We start from the raw sequence: 20,505 nt of genomic DNA on the forward strand, positions 1-20,505 counted from the left end.
ACTGCCCCCCCCCCCCCCCCCCCCCCCCCCAAAAAAAATAAAGGTGTAGGGGAGGTAGGACTTGTGAATGTGGTTTAACCGGTAATGTGGAAAAGAATGGACAGACCTTCCCCCTCCCTCCATATGCTATATGAGCCTAAGAAAGGATTAATGTTTCTCTAGAAGTTAAACTTGGGGGAGTGGGGTGAGTAGTGTGAGTCCTAGAGTTGGCTAGCATGTGTTTGGTACAGAGTTGTAGCAGCCCTCTCTGGTGATCTGAGCTGGCCAGTACGGTTGTTGTACATCAGAAATGGAGCTGTATCTTCCGAAAGGCTACAGCCCACGCAGCGTGCAAGAGGGGACCTTGTCTGTAACACCAGCTGGTGAACAAGAGGAGCTGCTGCTTCTTGAGAATCTTGTTAAATGGAGATCCTTTGCTGGGGAAGGGGATTAAGAACAGCCAGGCCATTTCAGGCTAGGCCTAGTTTGCATGTGCATTTTTTGGATGTATTTTTGTTATAAAGGCCAAAAAAATTGCTACTTATGTGACTATAATAGCTTACTTGTGTTTGGAAAACTGGGTAGGGCTACAGTACTTTATTCTTTTTGTGCAATGCTGGAACTTATTATGTGAAATTGAGAAAATCTGGTATTGTGGTTGACGTGAACCTTGCTGGTCTCTGTGAAAGCTACTGCGAGGAGCTCAGCTGATCACTGAATCCTTGGTTGGATTGGTGGATCTATAGAGCCCTCAAAGCAGGGCTCTCACCACCACCAGTGGGTCAGGTCAGCTGTGGCTGTGTCTCGCCAAGTCTCAAGCCCCTAACGGAGGTGGCTCCAGCACCCTCTGGGCAGCCTGTGTCAGTGTTCCACCACCTCCCAGTGAGGAAGCTTCTGTTGTCCAGCTGGGACCTCCCACACTTTGGTTTGTGGCCATTGCTGTCTCGCCTGCCACTGCTGAGAAGGGTTTGGCTCCGTCATCTCTGTAACTGCCCTTCAAGTAGTGGTGGACTGTTCCTAGACACCTCCTTGGCTGCTTCTTTGCTGGAGTAAACAAAGCCAGCTCTCTCGGCCTTAGCTCATATGTGCCCTGGTCATCTTCGTAGCTTTGTACTGGATCCCCATCAGCATCTCTCTTGAATTAGGGAGTCAGGGGGCGAAGACAGGACAGGACATGAAACTGAGCATGATTTTACAGCATGATTTCACTGGTGCCAAGTAGATGGGATATAGTAACTTCCATTGATCTGCTGGCCGTAATTCTCCTAACGTAGTCCAGCTAGTGTTTATTTTATTTCTGGTGAGAGTGCGCTGCTCTTTCATATTCAGCCTGGTCCTCACCATTAAGCCCCAGGTCCTTTCCAGCAGGGCTCTTGTAGAGCCTTGTCACTTGCCAGCCTGTACTGGTGCACAGGGTTATTCTGCCCAGGTGTGGAGCTCTGCACTTCTCCTTGCTGAACCTCGGGTTTCTGTTTAGGTTACTATCTTACTGTGTATCAGCTGTCTCTTCATGATTTAGCATCATCAGTGAATTTGATGTGCCAGCCTATTACAGCTACTTTGGACAGTGTGGGGATGGGCAGGGAGGTGTCAGCAGCTAGTGATGTCTCCTGAATTCTGTCTTGAGCTCTGCCTGAGTCACCTCTGCTTTTCACCAAAGATCATTCTGATACAAAGGAGCAGAATCATAGAATAGTTTGGGTTGGAAGGGACCTTTCAAGGTCATCTAGTCCAACCCCCCTGCAATAAGCAGGGACATCTTCAACTAGATCAGTTTGCTCAGAGCCCTGTCCAGCCTGAGCCTGAATGTTTACAGAGATGGGGCATCTACCAGCTCTCTGGGCAACCTGTTCCAGGGTTTCACCACCCTCATTGTACAAATGTCTTCCTTATACAAGGAAGAACAAAGTGAGCTTTCTGCTCTGAAATAGTATTTTGTCCTTCTTGGGGAGAAAACCTTCAAAGAAGTTTGATTTCTATTCTGAAAAATGAACTTGGGTTTCATGTCTGACTAACTGGGTTTTATATTAGGACAAAGAGACCTTGATCCTGTTTGAGTTTGGGCTGTCACTTCAGTGCAAGCCTTTCTTACTATGGCTGAATAGGCATAGGTGATCTTTTGAACACTCTTTTATGAATAAACATTGTATAATTGAGGAAAAAATAGATAATTTTCTTCTTTTTGTAGGCCTTTGGGTAGACATGTCCTTGACATTTACATGAGGTACCATTCAGATTGCAACTTCAATACAATTTAATATGCTTAAATATTGAATATGAATATTTATATTGAATATGAATTCAGTGATGTTATAAACTTGCAGAAGTAGTGCAAGTGCCGAGAGAAGCAATGCTTGAATTCTTTTTTTTACCTGAAAAAAATTTTATTGTGTTAGAGGATTTCTAAGTTTTGCAGCAGAATGATTTTCTGTAATTAAAGCAGGTATCAGACGATACTAAACTAATGTGTTGTTCTTTCTCTCCAGGAAAATTGAGGAGGCTTTCCATTTTGAAGGTTGATCAGAACAAACTTATTCAACTAACAGATTCAATTGGAGACTGCGAAAGCCTTACTGAACTAGTTCTAACAGAAAATCAACTGCAGGTAAGCATGGTCCTGACTTCTCAAATGTCTGGTGGTAATAAGACCTGCTGTTAAGTGCTGAATCACTTAGCTTGTAAGGTTAGTCAATGTTACCATTGTTAAGTAGCAAGTTTCCTTTAAATGCATCTTATTTCTAACCTTAAATGAATGCTGAAGATCAAGTTGTATGTACTAACAATCCTCCCTTCCAAGGGCTTAAGCAGTTACATATTCACTCTTGAATCTTTCATGATCAGTAAGGGAATCGGAGCACCTGGAGCACAGGCATCATTTACTTTGTTGTGTTTTTAATGCGGAGTTTGTGCTGTTGCGTTGTTGCCAACTTTTGCTGTGCATTATCTGGATCAGACTTGCTGGAATTGACCAGAAGCCCTGAGCGCTGTAGAGCTGCTGTTGTACTGTTCCTTGCTCTGCTGATATACTCTGGCCAGATATTAAATATGATATGTGGTCAATTAAAATAAAATCTCAGACTTCCTTTCATTAGATATTTCCTTCCGTTATTTTGAAAGTGCCTTCACAGGACACTGACATTTGAAGAGTAGAAGTATTTATAAAAATCTAGGTTTGAGCATTTCTTAAGTTAGGTTGGTGCTTGGTTGAGTTAGGAGCTTAACCCTTTTGGAAAGATGCCTCTCCAGAAGTCAGTTCATAGCACCTAAGTTAGAAGCTTGTCTCTCAATTAGCTATTTAGGGAGCCTAAAGTCAGATAATATGGACATTCTGCGTACATGCTTCTGTACTCAGCTGTTGTGCATCTGTCATCTTAGTGCAGAGATAACTCATGAATGACTTTGTATTGGAAACTGACGTTCTTGGACATTTCTTCTGCAAGATAAAACCTTGGATCTGCTTTGGAAGGCCTGGTAGTAACGAGGGTTAGCTACACTCCAGTTTTGAAAATAGATCAGTCTATTAATTCATTTTTAAAGTGAGATAAGTTTTGTTCTGACTCTGTGAATTTACAAATTCTGTTTGCATATTTTGTTTTTGTTGGCACAGTCATTGCCGAAGAGCATCGGAAAACTAAAGAAGCTGAACAATTTGAATGCCGATAGAAACAAATTAACATCTTTGCCCAAAGAGGTAAGTTTTGTGCAATTAACTCTCACAGATGCGATTATACAAACAGAAAACTCTTGATTTCAAATGTCTGCAAGAAGTAGCAGGCAGCTTTCATCCACTGGGTATTCTTCCCAAACCAATCACAATCAGAAACTTGTGCATTAAATCTGAACAGCATAAATCTGAACAGCAGCTGTGGTGATTTGATGGCTTGGAAGTGCAGAATGTCTTTGCAGTTGAACAAGAAGGCTTGGATCTAATTAGCTTGTAACAAGTAATGCCCCATGTGGGTGTCAGGTCCACCACTGTTTGAAGTCTGGGAGCTCTAGTAGAGTGAATGCATTTAAACATCAATATGCGTCTTCTGGATGTAGTATAAAAATACTGCTGAAGTCTTCCTTGTCTCTTGTGAGCAATAGCAAAAGAAAGGTTTCATGTTCTGAAAAATGATTTGGAGTGTTTTTGGTTTTGGAGATCTTGGCACTACTTTAGCCTTTAAATGTGATAACCTGACGTGATCAAGATCACTGATACCTGAAATCTTAAAGCTGTGATCACTAGGACTTCTTGTCTATTGTAACAGTGTATGGAATGAAAGGAGGCTAGAATTTCTGTTGTGAAACTAGGAAGACCCTACAAGTTTAGGTCCGTGGTAAATTCTGGAAGGAGGTTGGTGGAAGCAGCATCCTGTGACTGGAGCACGGGACTGCAAGTTAGTTTTGTTTGCACTACTGTTTCTCTGTAATTTTTGTCTTAAGTGATTCTCCCCCTTAATTTTTCTATCTGTTTCTAACGTGTGGCACTGAGGTCGTAGCTTTTGTTCACCACTTTCAGTCACTTCAGGAGCAGGAGGGTTACATACTCAGGTGGCAGCTGGTGGATGGGAATTGAGAGGAGTATCAGGTCTGGCTAGTGAGCACATACTTCTGTTCAGGCCCGCTTACTTATGGAGCTTGGACAGCTTGAGGAGGTGGTGTGAGGAGGAAGTAAAGTGGCTGGGACCTGGGAGATGGGGGAGAGCCAATGGTCTGAAGAAGACGGATCAAGCAGGGGCAGAGGATACTGCTGTGGCACTGGCAGCTGCAACTCCAGTGGCCCAGGTCTGAGCTGCCACAGGTCAGTCACCTAATCAGGGCTCCACGATAGCCCTTATTCTCTTTTACAGATTGGTTTGTACATGTATGTTTGATGGGGGGGGGGAAAGATGAGGGAGGGAAGAGAAGATGTGAATACTGTAGCTCCTCTAGCAGGACAGTGTCTCCTCAGCAGAGGTGCTGCTGGTTCTGAACAGAAAATGCAGAGGATGTACCCAGATGGGTTGCATGAATGCTAGCAAGAGGCAGGACCTTGAAAAACCATGTTTCCAGGTTGGGATGTGATGGCAATTTTGATCTTGTGCTCATTCAGCAGAAAACTTGCCATGTCTTTACAAAGAACTTAAGTTAATACATTATGCAGGTGTCTTAAACTATCTGTACGTGAGACTTGTACAATTTTGTGTCTAGTCCACCTTTAAGCAGAACTGCTCTGAGTTTGTTATAGCATGTAAGGTTTTACTGATACACTTTATTTCCAGATTGGCCATTAGTAGCTTACATAGTGTATAAGCACTTTTCTTAGTTAATTAATTTCATGGTATTGGAGATGGTGCATGAGGGCAAGCAGTGTGGCTTGGAAGGAGCAGGGACAGGAGCAGTTGAGAGAAGACTCGGCTTCAGAAGCAGGTAAAGCAGGGTGAATATGGAGTGTGTCTGTTTGGGAGTGAAGTGAAGAACAAGAACGTGTGTGGAGAATGTTAGTGCACATGAGGGAGAGGGGAGGGGACACAAGGGGTGGGATAAAGTCAGGGATGACCGTGTTTGGAGAAGGTGGGTGATTAGGAAATCTGGAATGAGGTATCTGGAATGACGTGAGCTGGGGAGTTCTAGAAAGTCCAGGAAATAAAGATGGGAGAGGGTGATTCCCAGGGAGCTTGGCAGAGAAACAGAAGAAACAGAGCCCCTTGGTATCACTCCTTTGAAATAGAATTTTTTTTTTTTCCCCTGTAAAGGTCTCCACAAAGGTCTATCTTTCTCAGTAGAGCAAACACTTCAAAATTATGTTTAATGTAAGATCTCCAGAATGTTTCATTAAAGTATGTTTTGCTCTGTGGATTTTAAAAATTCTTTTATTTTTTATTTTTAAAGGAAGTCAGTCCTTCTCCAGCTGGAGGGTCACATAGACCCTCTAGATTAGTGGGTTTGAATTCCAAGCTGGTAATGGTAACAAATAGAAAGCATAAACAACTGATGCAGTGGTTTGTCTCAAAAATACTGTTAATGTGCATGTATTGCAGAACGTACCGTCTAGCTAACAAGACTTTTCAGTTTCAGTGTTTCAAGTTTCAGTTTCAATTCCTTGTGCTTAGGCTGTGCAATAAAATACTTTTCCCTCGAAGTTTTTAGATTGCCTTCTAACAGCGCTGAAATGCTAGTTTTGAAAACAGAAAGAAATCTACTGCTCTCTGCTCATGTATTGTTTGTTCCTGGAGCTGCATTTTCTTTGTGTAGTATTTTTCTTAACCAGTAGCTTTTTGCTTTAAACCAAACATGAATATTTCTGAAGTATAAGTTTTCTGGCTAAAATTCAGAGGAATTCAATGAAGAGTCACATTTCATAGCTCTAAAAGAAAAATGTTCTGTGTAAACAGAGTGCACAGGTATAATGAGTGCTGTTTGCTGTTGCACAAAGCATCCACTTGAGCAGCTTCAGGGGTGCTGATAATGGCAAAAATTTGGTGTCTTGGTGAAATGTTCAACTTCCATTTTCCTTCTTATCTTTACTGACTTGGAAAAAAAAAACCCCAAAATGCATTGGTAGAGCACCTAAGGAAAACTGAAAAATGTGTCACCCTTTTTCTGTCTGTTAGAAGGTTCTGCTTGACAGTGAGAAAGCATACCATCTTTTTAATTTATTTTCGTCTCAAACTGACTAATTAATATTTAAAGCTGGGCACAAGCTTCTGACAGCAGTCATTTTCAGCACTCCTGCCTGCTGTGAGTTGCTTAAGATGTCTCCTGAGATAGTATGGCGAAGATTGGGGTCTCAGACCTTTGCACATCAATCAGTATTAGTACTTGTACATTGATTCCCCCTTCACAGAAGCAGAGGCAGAAGTAGGGTATGCACTGCAGATATTCTTGCTCAGTATCTTCCCCTCTTTTCCTTTCCTTCTTTTCCTTCCCGCCTTCTCTCATTCTTTCTCTGCCTTACAGAGTGCTAGAACAACTGTGCATTGTGTTCTTCATCCTTATAAGAAATGGGTGTGGGACAGGCCTTTACTGGTGTCTGTTGGAGAGGCACAAAGACATAGTTTGGTAATGTGTACAGAAAAAAATGGGACTCTACTAGGGAGGAGAGTACATGTAACAAATATTGTATCTACTTGCTGATGTCTCTGTCCTTCCCTCCAAAATTAGTTCTGTAGCAGAGAGCTTTTATAGATACGATGGCAGAAATTATGTGCCTGCTCTAATATAACCTGGCGAAATAATCTGAGTTCTAGCCTTTTTGTGGTGGGGGGGGGAGGGGTTGGTGGTTGTTGGATTTTTGAGGCTTTTTTGTTAGCAGTTCAGTAGCACTGGATTTTGGGTCAGCCTGTCAAACCATTACATTGCCAGATTGTTGCAATGCACGCTTGTAAAACCAGTCTCTACCTTTTGGTCTAAGAATTCTTGACTTGAGATTATTGAGAAGCTTGTATGCAAATACTGCTTCAGAGTTTCCTGGTTCAAAGGTTCTTCTGTATCTGGTGCCAATATATTATAAGGTAAAACGTCAAACAGCTGAATGTCTGACCAAGACTTGAGTCACTGACAGATTTCATCTTCAGTATCTCGCAGCTTGATCCCTCTCTCACTGAACTGAGTGGCGAAACAAACTTCGGCAAGAACTGAGAATGTCTAAACCTGTTCATAGTTACAAATGTTTTTCCCCTTCGACTTGAAAGACCTGCCTGGTGACTCTTGGGTATTGAAATCCCACCCTGGCACTGGAACGATGGTGAAACTGGTGTGTTGATTTTGGCACTTGCATAAATAACCTCCTTGGAATGTTTTCCAGTTCATGTGCTTTTGTTAATGAGTCTCTACAACCTGCAGAGATCTGGTAATGTGTCCTTCCTGGCTCTGAGGTATATCATGGCTGAGAATTATTACTACAGTAGGTAAAACTGCAGGGTTTTTGTTTGGTTTGTTTTTGGTTTTGTTTTTTTTTCTTCAGTAACTGTGCTTTTTACATTTTTCTTATCTTTTTTTTTAAGCAAGTTGGGGCCACTTTGTTGTTTCTGGTTTTAACTTCCAGTGCCCTGTCCCTTCCCTCATTTGTGTAAAAGTATGTGTTTGTGTGTCTCAGAGGGACAAAAGGCACTAAGGAAAAATGCAGGAAAACTTGTCTTGAGTTAAGCAATATTGCTGTGCTCCTCCCATACTATTCACAAGTGGTGCAGGGGGTGTTGAAGTGAGTTTGCAGAAGATTTTCCTAGCCAATTTAAAGTTAATAATAATAGCTAATAATAGTGAACTGGGCAGTTTCTTCCACCTCTAAATGTATTCTGTGCTTGCAATTAAAGAATTAATCTATTGTATCCGGGCCCAAGGAAAATTCTGACTTTATTTACTTTGAATCCAAACAAAATTTTGGTTACGACACCCTGGAAAAGATTTTACAACAAGATAGGAACTCTGTTTAAATTCCCAATGTATTTATCCAAGTTTTATCAGCCTAGTGAGAGTTCTTGATGCTGACAGCTGTATTGAGAGTTGAGTAAAAGAGATGTGTCACTGGACTTTAAATAGTCACATGCTAAAGAATAATCATTGTAGTAGTTGTCATAATGTTGTGTTTTTTTGCATTGCTGTGGTGGGTTGACCCTGGCTGAACACCAGGTGCCCACCAAAGCCACTCTGTCACTTCCCTCCTCAGCTGGACAGGGGAGAGAAAATATAACAAAAGGCTCATGGGTCAAGATGAGGACAGGGAGGCATCACTCACCAATTACCGTCATGGCAAAACAGACTCAGCTTGGGGAAAATTAACTCAATTTATTACCAATCAACCAGAGTAGGGTAATGAGAAATAACACCAAATCTCAGAACACCTTCCCTCCACCCCTCCCTTCTTCCCGGGCAGAACTTCCCTCCTGGATTCTCTACCCCTACCCCCCAGCGGTGCAGGGGGACATCACACTCGTCCCCTGCTCCAGCGTGGGGTCCCTCCCACGGGTGACAGTCCTCCACGAACTTCTCCAGTGTGTGTCCTTCCCACGGGCTGCAGTTCTTCATGAACTGTTCCAGCATCGGTCCTTTCCCCGGGCTGCAGTCCTTCAGGCACAGGCTGCTCCAGTGTGGGTCCTGCATGGGGTCACCAGTCCTGCCAGAAAACCTGCTCCAGCGTGGGCTCCTCTTTCCACAGGGCCACAGGTCCTACAGGAGCCTGCTCCAGCGTGGGCTTCCCACGGGGTCACAGCCTCCTTCGGGCACCCACCTGCTCTGGTGTGGGGTCCTCCCCGGGCTGCAGGTGGAGATCTGCTCCACCGTGGACCTCCCTGGACTGCAGAGGGACAGCCTGCCTCACCATGGTCTTCCCCACGGGCTGCAGGGGAATCTCTGCTCCGGTGCCTGGAGCATCTCCTCCCCTCCTTATCCACTGACCTGGTGGTCTGCAGGGCTGTTCCTCTCACATATTCTCACTCCTCTCTCTGGCTGCCTTTGAGCAGGTTTTTCCCCCTTCTTCAGTCTGTTCTCCCAGCGGTGTTACCACCGTCGCTGATGGGCTCGGCCTCGGCCAGCGGCAGGTCCGTCTTGGAGCTGGCTGGTATTGGCTCTGTTGGACATGGGGGAAGCTTCCAGCAGCTTCTCACAGAAGCCAGCCCTGCAGCCCCCCACGACCAAAACCTTGCCACACAAACCCAATACAATTGCTTATACCTGTGTGAAAGATGCTAACTGGTAAGGACAGCAGAATTGATTCATAGCTTTTAAGAAGTTAACAGACGCTGACATCAAAAGGTGTTATTCAACTAACATAACTTGAAGGTCTTCTAAGCTTCCCACCTTTAATTTGTGTTTTGGCTTTAGAGAACCAACAGCGTGAGGATGCGCCATTGTAATCAGTGGAATTTGGTCTGTGGTGATGAATGACTGTAAATGATGGCTGGGCTCAAGAGAGAAAGTGAATGGGAGTTTTGGGCAGGGATCTAAATGGGAAGAGAGGGATGAATATGTACAGTCGTCTTGGGTTTACCTCCAGAAAGCTGCAAAGGCGTCAACAGCAAGAAAAATCAAATAGCAGCCACCAGGGTATTGTAACAGAGAAGCGCAGTAAAAGTCGGGTGATCAAAAATACGCAACTGATGCAGGTGTCAAGACAACAGTCTCAGCAGTAGAGAAGAGGAGTCATCAGAAACATCAGCAGAGAAGTGATGTGATAAGACTTACAGTTCTGGAGGACTGTTTAAGATGGACTGGCAGTGGGTATGTGGATGCCAAAAAAGCAGGAGGCTGAAGTGGTGAATGCTGGTCATGATCAGAATGTAGAGGGGAGTTTTAGCAGCCAAACTGACATCCTCTCTATGTATGCCCAAGCCTTACTGCTTTTCCAGAACAAGGAAGCTGTTAGAAAGATGAGCCTCAGACTGAGATAGAAGAAAAGATAAAAAAAATCCTCCATAGGGGTAGAGTTTTGTGTGGAACCCAAAGGGGTCCTAGTGACGCTCATCCTCTGAAGCAAGTCCACCTGAATGCAAATGAGCAGTTTTGTTCAAACTTTACAGTACTGTAAAGTCAGTGATCTCAAAATTAGCACTTCGTAGTAATGATCATTTTCTGCCTGATGTGTGGGTTTTGTTTCTGTGGCTTTGTTTTTGTTTTTTATCTGGGCCGACTGTTCTTTGGAGGTGGTGGGATGAGACAAGTGAATAACTCTAAAAGTTGCTAGAATGAAATAATTCCCAAGAATATGACTTAGACATGCACAACTCCTTTGAGGCCTTTTCCTGATGTCTAACTCACTGCAGAAGAACGTGAGGACTTCTTTAAGGCTCCAGTCTTTGGAACAGTTACTCATGTGCCTAGAACTAAGCACATGCTTGTCCCCATTAATTGAAGTCTGTGCTCAAAATGAACTATGTGCTTAACTGTTAAATGGGCTTGTGGTCTCAACTGTGTACTTGGTGCCTATGTGGTGGTTTGGCAAAGTCTGTTTTAAGCATGTGATCAAACCCTTGGAAAGCATGGCTCTTTGTCAGTTAATGACTCTCAGCCAAACCAGCAACGTTCTGATACCGTATTACTTCATGGTGGTCACAATGATGTTTTCCTTTCAGCATGCCATTTAGTGTGTGCACTTTGCCTCAGTGGTACCACTTCGTGTTCAGGTTTTCAAACGTTAGACCTGATGTCTTTCTGTACTGCTGGATGGGTGTGATCTTTTTTCGAAATGACAAAGATTTTAGTTTTTTTTAAACTGTCAGCTTGTCTTTTTTCTCTGTGAAATCTCACCTGATGCTGCTTGTAAGATGCTGCCTTCATTTTCTAAAAACAGTTTCATAAAAAAATTCAGTGTCTGTTATCTCCCCCCACTACCCTATTAAAAAAAAAAAAAAGAAAAAGGGTCTTCGCTACCTCTGTATGAAACAAAACCTTCGAACAATTGCCTATTGACTGATAGAGCAAAGTTAAAATAACTGAAGTTAAAATAACCTAGGAGTTCTAACCCTCTTTGGCAGTAGAAGAATGTATGTTCTGTCTCCATTTGTTGGCATGCAATTCTCCAGTATGGATAAAAAAAAATAAATTGAACATCTCTTGTATTTTCTTAATTGTTAGCCGCTTGGAAAATTATGGGTCAGGTAAATTGATAACCCTGTAAGTATTATTCAGTCCACGGTTCTACTGTTACCTTTCATTAAACTGCTTTAAATGCATGATGACTCAGGCTGGCTGGTTCCACTGCTGCATTTTTCCATTGTCAAAAGTATAGAAGTTTTGGTCTCATCAGGGCTGCATGGCTTTACATTGTTTGTTTGGCTAAACTGTTTGGATCTCCATGCTCCAAGACTGAATAACGCAAGTTCATTCATGGAAAAGTGAACACTTTGTGTACAGTTAGGGCATCAGTTGCCAGCTCATCAACATTCACTAATTGTATCTCTTGCTTTTCACAGCTCTTCGTGTTAGATACACCAATTAGACACTTAGTGTTTGTGTATATATATACATTTTATTTTTTTCTATATGGCACTGTATTCTGTGAATGCGTCAAGGCACATTATTTAAGAATCCATACACAGTGTAAAGTGAATAGCAGAATTGTTGCACTAAGAAACGTTTGCTTGCGATTTGAGTGCTGGTTTCTAAGGGCTTTGATTCACGAGCAGAAATGGCTAACAAGGTTGCCACTCCTAGTGTGCATGCAGGGCTGGGAAAGCTGATACTCTTGTGAAATAGCTGCATCTTAGAGTGCAGTGATTTGAGGGAAACCATCCCAGATTTTGTTTTGTCAGAACGTTATGCTGTAACTTTGCACTGTAAATAGCTTGTGAATCAGAAGCCCCGAGCAGCTGATTGCTGCTTTCTTCCATTAAAACATATTTATGGTACAAAGGAAGATGAGTGGAGTATAAATACTCCATTTGTTTGTTTTATTTTTGAAGTCAGAGATGCATCCTTTAAAAAATGGCTTTTTCCTTGGTGAATACTATAGGTTAAATCAACATGATTTTTACTTTGACTAGTGGAAAAGCTTTTGTGGTCTTTGTCTGTAATCTCAAACTTGCGTTTGGACTGAATTGTGGATTTTGCAAAAACAGAACTGACAGTTAGCTAGAACACATAATTTCAGCTCAGATTTGGGGACTCCTGACCAAGGTGTAGTGACATGTTGGCTATATTGTGACAGAAGAACCTTCTTGCATGTGTGTGACTATAGAAGTCCTCTAATTTTTGAACTAAGACCTTTCAGTAGGTTTGCTGTCTATAGTTAGGTTCTAAGTCCGCTTAACTTGAAAGCTTCAAAAGGCATTGGGATATTTTGCCTCTAATACCTGGAGTAAGAGAAGAAACTTTTTTTTTTTCCCTTCTCATGGTGAGTTTTGGAACTGGCAAACAAACAGCAGTGCTTTTTGAAGCTCCATATGATAAGCAAACAAAGGTAAGTTTCCTTTGTGAATAGGAACAAAGAGTTACTTGAACCAGCTTTCAGGTTGCTAAAACTAATAATCTTCGTGTTTATAGGAGTAGTAATTGCCATCTGGAACAAAAAGGTGGAGTGTGGTTTTTTTAAAATCAAATGTGGAGGGTTTATTTTTCTGAAAACATGTACCTTTGATGCACAATACAGATATTTTAAGGGTAAAACTGAAAAATCCCATCTTTTGTACCCCAAAATTAGCTTGGGAATGCAGATACTTACATTTGATTAAATTGGTAGAGACAGAGGATATTAGACTAAATTGGCCAGTTCATATGGGAATCATCTTGAAATTAGATGCTTCTATTAAAACAGGGCATCAAAGATGTTACTCATAAAGTCGTCTGCTTTTTGTGAACTCTTCATTACTCTTTGTGGACTCAATAAATGTTGGGAGTTGATTGGTATATTTAGCATTTTGCCTTGCCTAAAGCCTAGTTGCACTTGCTTGTATCTGAAGTTACCATGGGGAAAGAAAGAATTAACATGTAAAACATAGAGCTAGAAAAAGTTGAAAGATAAAGCTAGTATTTTTTGTGAGGGCTGTCTACAAAGTGGCATCTGTGTGGTTACTGGTCTCTTCCTGGCATGAAAGGCTCTAAAAGGTACCTATTTGTAGAGATACACGTTATTCGCAGATACAAATGTTCAAGAAACTGCTCCAACAGGCTTGCTTCAGGTCAGACTTCTTTTAAGCTAACACTTGTTTGCAGTCTGTACCTCCGGGTGATGTGTCTGGCAGGCACCGTAACTTGAATGCGCTGTGACATATTACGTGACCCATACTGCATGCCTTTGTTTATACTATCATACTGCAACAAAACCAGACTTTTTTTTTTTTTTTTTTTTTCCCCCTCTAATATAGATTGGGGGGTGCTGCAGTCTTAACGTCTTTTCTGTACGTGACAATAGATTATCTCGAATTCCCTCTGAAATTTCACAAGCCACTGAACTTCATGTCCTGGATGTTGCTGGAAACAGGTAAGAGATTTTTGTATTGTCACATTCTTTTGCTGGATTTATTTAATTCTTTCTAACATCAAAAGATTATATGTCTAAGAATGCAATAACAAAAAACCAATTATGACTTCTGTGTTAGCATTACTGATAAAATTGTCAAAGTAGTCTTCCCCTTTGGCCCAAAGTAGCATAAATTGTGTATTGTCATGAGTACATTTTCTCGATTGCTTTGACCCTGAGGAAAAGACAGGATTTAAAAAAAAAAAAGAAAAACCTCTGGATTTTTATATTTCTGAATTAAAACTGAGAATCTAGGCAATTTGTTAGTGCTTCAGCTGAAACTACCAGCATTAATGTCAAGTAATGCTAATATTGAGTGTCTTATCTTAGAGATACAGTACAAGTAACAAATAATGCCACTTGATCTTGCAGCTTCTCATGAATCTTAGCTGATATGCTTCAGACATCAAAATGCAAAAAGGAGTGGATTGAAGCATAAACCAGCAAATTAGTTCCATTGCTTAGTAGGAAGTGAAATGGGGACGGGGAGAGAAAAAGCAAATGGCATCCCATCTATGCAATATAATTGCTCATAGGCACTTACATATTTCTGTTCTGGCAATTGTGTATATATAAGGCTCCAAAGCAGAAGCAGCTGACTGCCTTCCAGGGCATTTTACTGCAGTAGAAAAAGCTCAGCATTGTTTTATATGTTATTCACCGCTACAGAGAATTATGGTATAAAGTTGCAGATTCTTTTGTAAAGAATGGAGTAGTTGGAGTTGATGACCGCTGCAATGCCTTCTGTTAGAAGCATTAATCTCAATCCTATTTGTTCCAACCTAGGGATATACACTTAAGAGTTGACTTCATGACCATTTATTAAGTCTCCAAGAGATTGCCCTGACTTTTTTACTTTTCTTTTTTGAACTAGGCTGACGTATCTTCCCCTTTCACTGACTACCTTAAAGCTGAAGGCTTTGTGGTTGTCTGATAACCAGTCCCAACCTTTGCTGACATTTCAGACTGACACAGACCCTGAAACAGGAGAAAAGATTTTAACATGTGTATTACTTCCTCAAATGCCTTCTGAGCCTGGTCACCAAGGTAGGTGCCTAGAGTCAGTTTTTCATTACATATAGAAGTACTACTTCTTTGTTTACTGTGTTGTCTGTTCCATAAGTGTTTGTAAAACATGCATAAGCTCTAACGAGCAAAGTTCTGGTTGAATTTTCACTTTTAAACTTTTTTTTTTTTGTAATCATACTAGTTTTCAGAAGACTTTGAAAAACGTGGCTGTGAGTGTTATTGAAAACACAGTGACACCAGCTACAATAAATAAATTACAGACCTGGAAGAAGAAGACGACTTAATCGTATCATTATTCTGAGGCTTGCCAGTGGGCCAAGTAGTGGTGTCCATATTTGTGTACATTGATTATACATCTTAAATACATACATATGTAGTGAAAATCGGTGGCTTTCCAGCTACGATCTCTTTACCAGAAAAATAATTGCATAGCTAGTAATAAGCGGTAGACATTTTACTTTTTCGCAGGCTAATTTTCTTTCAAGCAAAGATGCTGTACAGTAACTTTATTATATTCTTCAACAAGTGTAGAATTGCAGTATAAGTTGCTATTACCTTTTGTGCTGAAACTTGCCTCTGGGTCAGGTGGAACCATAAACTCTTTTTCACTGTTGGCTGGGTTGCTGCTCCAGTAACTTCTGAATGTTTTTTGTCCTCAAGCTTTTATAGCTATGTGTGAACATTCAAGGGGATTTATCTGAGCTAATATTTAAACCTGTGCTGTAATCACTGGAGAGTAATTTATCCCATCCAAGAACAGACTTTTAGAAGAAATCATGTGGATTCTTCTCCACTAAGTATAAAGGGGGCCTGAAGAGAAAAGCTCAGCTGTAGGTATCTGTATTGTAGGTACCCAAACTTACCTAGATTAATTCCACTCTTTCAATACTATGCAGCTGGAGCAAATAGAAACTGTTAAAGCAGTAGAAATGTAGAAATGGCTCTGTTTTGTGTCAGCTTCTGGATTTTAGGAATACAGATTGCATTAAGAATTAAAATAAGTAAATGAATTAACCCCTTTGGATTTGGAGAAGATTAAGCTAGTTCAAGAAGAGCGACTGAGGTAGACTGACTTTCTCTAAAGCCCTCACTACTAGAAGTTAGATTTCCTCCTCTCCAGATGAATCTCATGGCTTCAAGGGTGGAAGGCTTGGATGTGTATGCCTGACAATACTGAAAGGATGAGGTCAGTAAAAGCAATGGTCCTGTGTTACAGAATGCCATTTAGGGAACTGGCTAATGTCGTATGGCAGCCATGATCCAGAAGAAAAGCATGTATAGTGTCAAGTATACTAAATTATATATTCAGTACTCTAAAACTGCCACAAACTTGAAACAGTCCAACTACAGAAAATTCTCATTTATAGAGAAACTATTTATTGTGTGTACTTGATAACAGAAAATTAATGCAAGTTCTGTTTTCTATCAAAAAAATAGAAATAGCCAATTGTAAATCTTCGGTGAGTGATTGGTTGGATATTGCAGTTATTAACAATATAACATGTTGATGTTTTAGATTTGCTCTGAATCTTTAGTCACATTTTGCTGTTCTAACAGATAACCTACCACGATGTGGTGCACTGGAGAGTTTGGTAAACGAAATGTCAGATGAAACATGGAATGAGCGGGCAGTGAATAGAGTCAGTGCAATTCGCTTCTTAGAAGATGAAAAAGATGAAGAGGATAATGAAATGGTATGTTTTCCAAGCCTTTGGATACCTGCAGATGCTGTGACTTTAATGCAAAAGTGTAAAAAGTATCTGAGCTCTCTTGTGGTAAATATTTCAGCTGTGACTGCATGCTTTTTGTGTACGTCTGTAGCAGAAACTGTTCATGCTGACTGCTGAAACTTTTTTTTTTCCCTGCTTTGAATATAACTTATGTTCTAATGCAGGACAGTCTTTGTTTTGCTTTTTTTTCCTGTGTCTGCTCAGGATGTTTTCTTTCCAGAAACAAGATAGGATCTTTCCCTGCATCTGTGAAGCTTTACTGCCTGAAAGTGTATAGGGTCTAATTTAGGATTCCAGCACTCTTGCATGTGTATCCATTAAGTTTGCCATTGTTTGTCTCTCTAATTTCTATTTCCAGTCTCCTTCTTTCTCTCTTTATTTCTTCCTTTTTTTTTTTTCCCCCTCCACCATTTGCATTGAAACAACCATAGTGTCTATAAACAGCAAGAACGTTGCTCATTAGTTTCCCACTTAAAGGATGTGGGAACATCTGTCACTGTACTTATAAGACCTCTTCATTAAGTTGGGCTCTGCATGTCCTGAAGATCAAAATGCAACATGATCTTTAGCTTTACTAACTTTCATTAGCAATTAAAAGTCTTTGTGAAGATTAAGACTGCTTCAGTCAGATTTTCAGTATGCTTCTCTGATGCTCTAAAAACTTACTGGTGGTCCTTATTAGAGCTCAGCTTGAGATACTTCAGGGCACTGTCGGATTGTAGCGCACTAGAAACGTGGTCTTACTTTAAAAAGTGCCTATAAAAATTCTTAGTTAGTAGGGAAATGAACATGTAAGTTTTCAAGCAAGGTGGTTGCTTAATCTAAAGCAGCAGAAACTAAATGTCTCTGACAAGCGTTGTTTGTAGACTGACTGGTAAGGGAGTTCAGAATGACGCTTCTTAACAATTTTGCCAACCTGAGAATGTCCATACAATAATGAGGGCTCAGGTGTTAATGACAACTGCTTTCAGTCATGGTATTACAGCCTGACTTGAGGCAAGAACCTTTTTAGGGGAAAAAGAAGTTTATGATTCTACTGGGGAGGACGAAGGGTGGATTTCCAAAGCAGTCTTGACCAATGCACCCATTTATGGGTCATCAGTTCCACTGTAATCTGCACAGTGTACGTGTATACCACTGAAAAGTAATTGCATGTATATGTGTATTGTACGGATACATATTTGTGCAATTATTCTTGGTGTTCTGTTGGTCTCTAATCTGGATGCTAACTGGGGTTTTTGTAAATTTTGTTTTCCTTGTAAAGGTTTCAGCACAATGATATTAAATGTTCTTGTGTCTAAGATGGTAGAGAAATGCTCCCTCTTCTTCCTTTCAAGATATTTATTCTCAACTGTCAAGAGAACCAAACTGTGTGGTGGGGCTGGAAGGCATACAGACCTCCACACAAACATGTATTTGACACTGTAAAGAGATCTTGCGGGATTCTTTCAAAACCAGCTGAATGATTTTTGTTTGAAATGTGATCTTAAATCACTTGGATGGGGTTTTTTTTTGGGGGGGGGAAATTCCCAACTATATTTATGAAAGAATCTTCACTTCATGACTTGTAATTGTACTTCACTTGAGTAGCTTTCAGATTAGTAGGTCAAGAGTGGAAAAAATTTGCTCCTAGACCGTTCTTAAAATCTCTTTCACTGTCTTCATAAACAAGCAGCTATGAAAATAACGTTCAACATAGAGCATCATAGTTTGAAAAGGAAAAGGGGGAAAAAATAAAAAAATCGATACCTAATATTTGGTATGTGAATGCTAAAGCCTTGAAGGTGTATGTTGTTTTTCAAAGAGACAAAGGCAAAACCACTTATTGCGCTGTTTATTTTTAGAGAACACTTCTAAGGCGAGCCACTCCACACCCTGGAGAATTAAAGAACATGAAAAAGACAGTGGAGAATTTACGGAATGATATGAATGCTGCTAAAGGACTGGATTCAAACAAAAACGAGGTCAATAATGCCATTGACAGAGTGACCACTTCTGTGTAGAGTTTCATCTCCAGGTTTTACCTCCTGTGTCTTCCCCTGCTGTTGAAATGTTACTGTCGTCTTCTGGGACCTCACTGAGCCCCTTTTTGTTTTTAACCAGAACCTGATTCATCATCTCCATATATGTGAAAAGTGCTGCCCACTGGAAGAAAGTGCCTTATTTCATCCAGGCAGTGAACCAATAATTTCCAAATAAATATTGTAATATTAATAGTGCTAGGCTTTTTTAAGTAGAATACACTACTGTATGCAGAATACAATATTTTTGTCTTAAACACAGGGGTAATAATGCTTTCCTTTTCCAGAGTGCTGGGATATCTTTTTCCCAGTGGCTGGATGTGCTGGTGAGAAATATAGTTTTGTGGAAAATTGATACACTTTTTTATTTTTTTGGCAGCTCAGATGGTGTAAATTTTAAATTTTTGTATAGGACTTTCATAACAAAATGATGTATTTCATTTTTAAGAGAAAATTTATCTTGAGCGGTACATATTTTAGTATCTGTGGAAGAGAACAAGTTTCATGGACAACTGTATTCATTCGCTTGTACCACCCATTGTGCCTTATTGTGTCTTGTATGTCATATTAGTCTTAAATATAGCAATTCTTGAGGAAAGTGAGTGGATTTAAACTTGGTCTCCTGTTTTAAATATGTTTTTCCTTTTGGACAGTAATTTGTTGGGATTTTTACAGCAGAGAACTTATGTTTATATCATGGGATTTTAGGTCGTGAAGCACAAATGTTAGTTTTGTTGTAAACAGAATTAAGATTTAAATGACCAAACTGCTATTGTTTATTACATGATGCACTCACACTTTAACTTAGTTGTAATGAAACATCTTGTTTTGGATGCTGTGTTGCATTGCAGTCACTAGAAATTCATGCTTCCGTTGTTTTTTTTTTTTAAATGTGCCATCTGTAAAATAACTTGAAAAACAGCACGGTAGACTTTCTGAAGCACAGTATGAAACTAGTTTTATGTATTACACAAGAAAGCATGATTCTTTAAAGTGCTTTGGTGGTTTTATATAAATATATAAAACCATAATAAAAAAAATTCTTTAAAAGCTTCAGTAGATTTATTGTATCATTAAAATAGCAATTAAACTATGTATGAATTAATACTGGAATTTACTATCATTGTTACTGTGTTGCACTTCTAGTGGTCCAATGCTGATTTCAAGGTCTTACTAAATCTGTGGGTTCTGGTTTGTTTATAAAGGTAAGTATTAACTGAGTTGAATTCAGTAAATAACAGTTTTGCAAAAGGCTGATAAAGATTGATTTTGGTGTCTCTGGGTTCTGTATGTGCCACAAACTAACAAAGGCCACTAACTCGTTCACTGCAGGGACTTGAGCAATCTGAGTTCAGAGCAAAGATTTGACACATTTAGTGTGAGCTAATGCAATGAACCCAAATTTCAACAAAATTAAAGACCTGACACTTCATGTATGGCTAACCACATCCCTTCTGCTGAACATTTCTTTCAGTGATTGTTGGTTATATGAGGGTTTCTAGGAGAAGATGTATCAAATAACTGCATTATTTGATAATTTTTGTAATTTAACTTCTTGACTTGAAGCTTTTACAAAAGGCACTGCTTTCTTTTTTTGATACCGAACAAGTAGGTATTGCAAGCTGTCTGTAAATATTCAAATCTAACCTGGCAAAATATATTAATTTTTATGATTTCTTCTTATCCCAGAAATACCTTGTCCCAGAGATTCCTCATTTAAGCTTCAGGCTTCTCTTTGCAGAAGCTGCTGTGGGTTGACAGGTGTTAGGTTAGTTTCATGGGTAGCGTAGTTTCATTCTTCCCAAAGCAGAGTTCTGCCAGTTGTTCT

The 20,505-nt window shown here is 40.3% G+C and overlaps 1 protein-coding gene across 1 annotated transcript in view; it reads left to right on the forward strand.

The window, feature by feature from the left end:
- Nucleotides 1–19,733, forward strand: part of LRRC1 (leucine rich repeat containing 1) — a 64,609-nt gene extending 44,876 nt beyond the window's left edge. Inside the window, exons 11-16 of the mRNA XM_010561101.1 lie at nucleotides 2,466–2,584; nucleotides 3,587–3,670; nucleotides 13,743–13,858; nucleotides 14,772–14,944; nucleotides 16,484–16,620; nucleotides 18,501–19,733. Coding sequence (XP_010559403.1) covers nucleotides 2,466–2,584; nucleotides 3,587–3,670; nucleotides 13,743–13,858; nucleotides 14,772–14,944; nucleotides 16,484–16,620; nucleotides 18,501–18,659 — 788 coding nt within the window. The 3' untranslated portion in view covers nucleotides 18,660–19,733. The remainder of the gene's footprint in view (nucleotides 1–2,465; nucleotides 2,585–3,586; nucleotides 3,671–13,742; nucleotides 13,859–14,771; nucleotides 14,945–16,483; nucleotides 16,621–18,500) is intronic.
- Nucleotides 19,734–20,505: the final 772 nt, after the last annotated feature.

This window comes from Haliaeetus leucocephalus, unplaced genomic scaffold, assembly GCF_000737465.1.
Source record: "Haliaeetus leucocephalus isolate CR32 unplaced genomic scaffold, Haliaeetus_leucocephalus-4.0 Scaffold141, whole genome shotgun sequence".
Classification (NCBI taxonomy): Eukaryota; Metazoa; Chordata; class Aves; order Accipitriformes; family Accipitridae; genus Haliaeetus; species Haliaeetus leucocephalus.